General features: G+C 47.4%; 1 protein-coding gene across 1 annotated transcript in view; it reads right to left on the reverse strand.

Annotated features, from left to right (window-relative positions):
- Positions 1-286: 286 nt before the first annotated feature.
- Positions 287-704, reverse strand: part of KIAA1919 (KIAA1919 ortholog) — a 1290-nt gene continuing 872 nt past the window's right edge. The window contains exon 1 of the mRNA XM_009878513.1: positions 287-704. This exon is cut by the window's right edge and continues 872 nt beyond it. Coding sequence (XP_009876815.1) covers positions 287-704 — 418 coding nt within the window.

The raw sequence follows: 704 nt of genomic DNA on the forward strand, positions 1-704 counted from the left end.
CCTCTCCTTGGGAAAACATCTTGTATTCGAATATTTTCAATATAGTCTATACATTTCATCAGGTCACCATATTCATGTCAACTTTCCCACTTGGAGTCATGTCACTGCAGACTGAAAATGAAAGAGGAGAAAGGGCCGCACAAATGCAGAAATGACTGCGCTGAGCTCTGCACCACCATAAAAGGGTTCTTGAACCAGTTTACAAGAAGAGCTACAATTCGACTGCATTTTCCTTTAAAGGACAAAAAAAAAAAAAAAGAAAAAAAAGGTAAAGTCAGCTTTTACCTTAATTACTCTTCTCCTGGTCAACATTCCCATTTTCAGTCCCAGGGGAGCCACCAGCAACCGCTGGAGAATCGTGCAACACATTGTCCAGGTGGGACTGAAGAGAGACTTTGGTTGGAGAGTCCCCTGGTATCTTACGGGAGGTCTCTATCACAGAGTTTCTCAGCGTGTCATTCATCTCTATGACCTCAAAGTCCGCTTCATTCCACGCTCCCGCGTCGTCCTCGTCCTCTTCGTCCTCGTTAAGCCTCGAGTTCGACAGCAAGGCTTTCCGGTCCTCGCTGTCCCTCACTCCTTTCGAGTCACTCTCACCGGGAACGTTGGCCAGTTTGTACATCAGGGGGAAGAGCAGAACCGTCATGATTGAGGTGGCCAAGGACGTGTACATCACCCAGGGGACGTGGTGAAAACTGCACTGG

The sequence above is a fragment of the Apaloderma vittatum genome, unplaced genomic scaffold, assembly GCF_000703405.1.
Source record: "Apaloderma vittatum isolate BGI_N311 unplaced genomic scaffold, ASM70340v1 scaffold14301, whole genome shotgun sequence".
Taxonomy (NCBI): domain Eukaryota; kingdom Metazoa; phylum Chordata; class Aves; order Trogoniformes; family Trogonidae; genus Apaloderma; species Apaloderma vittatum.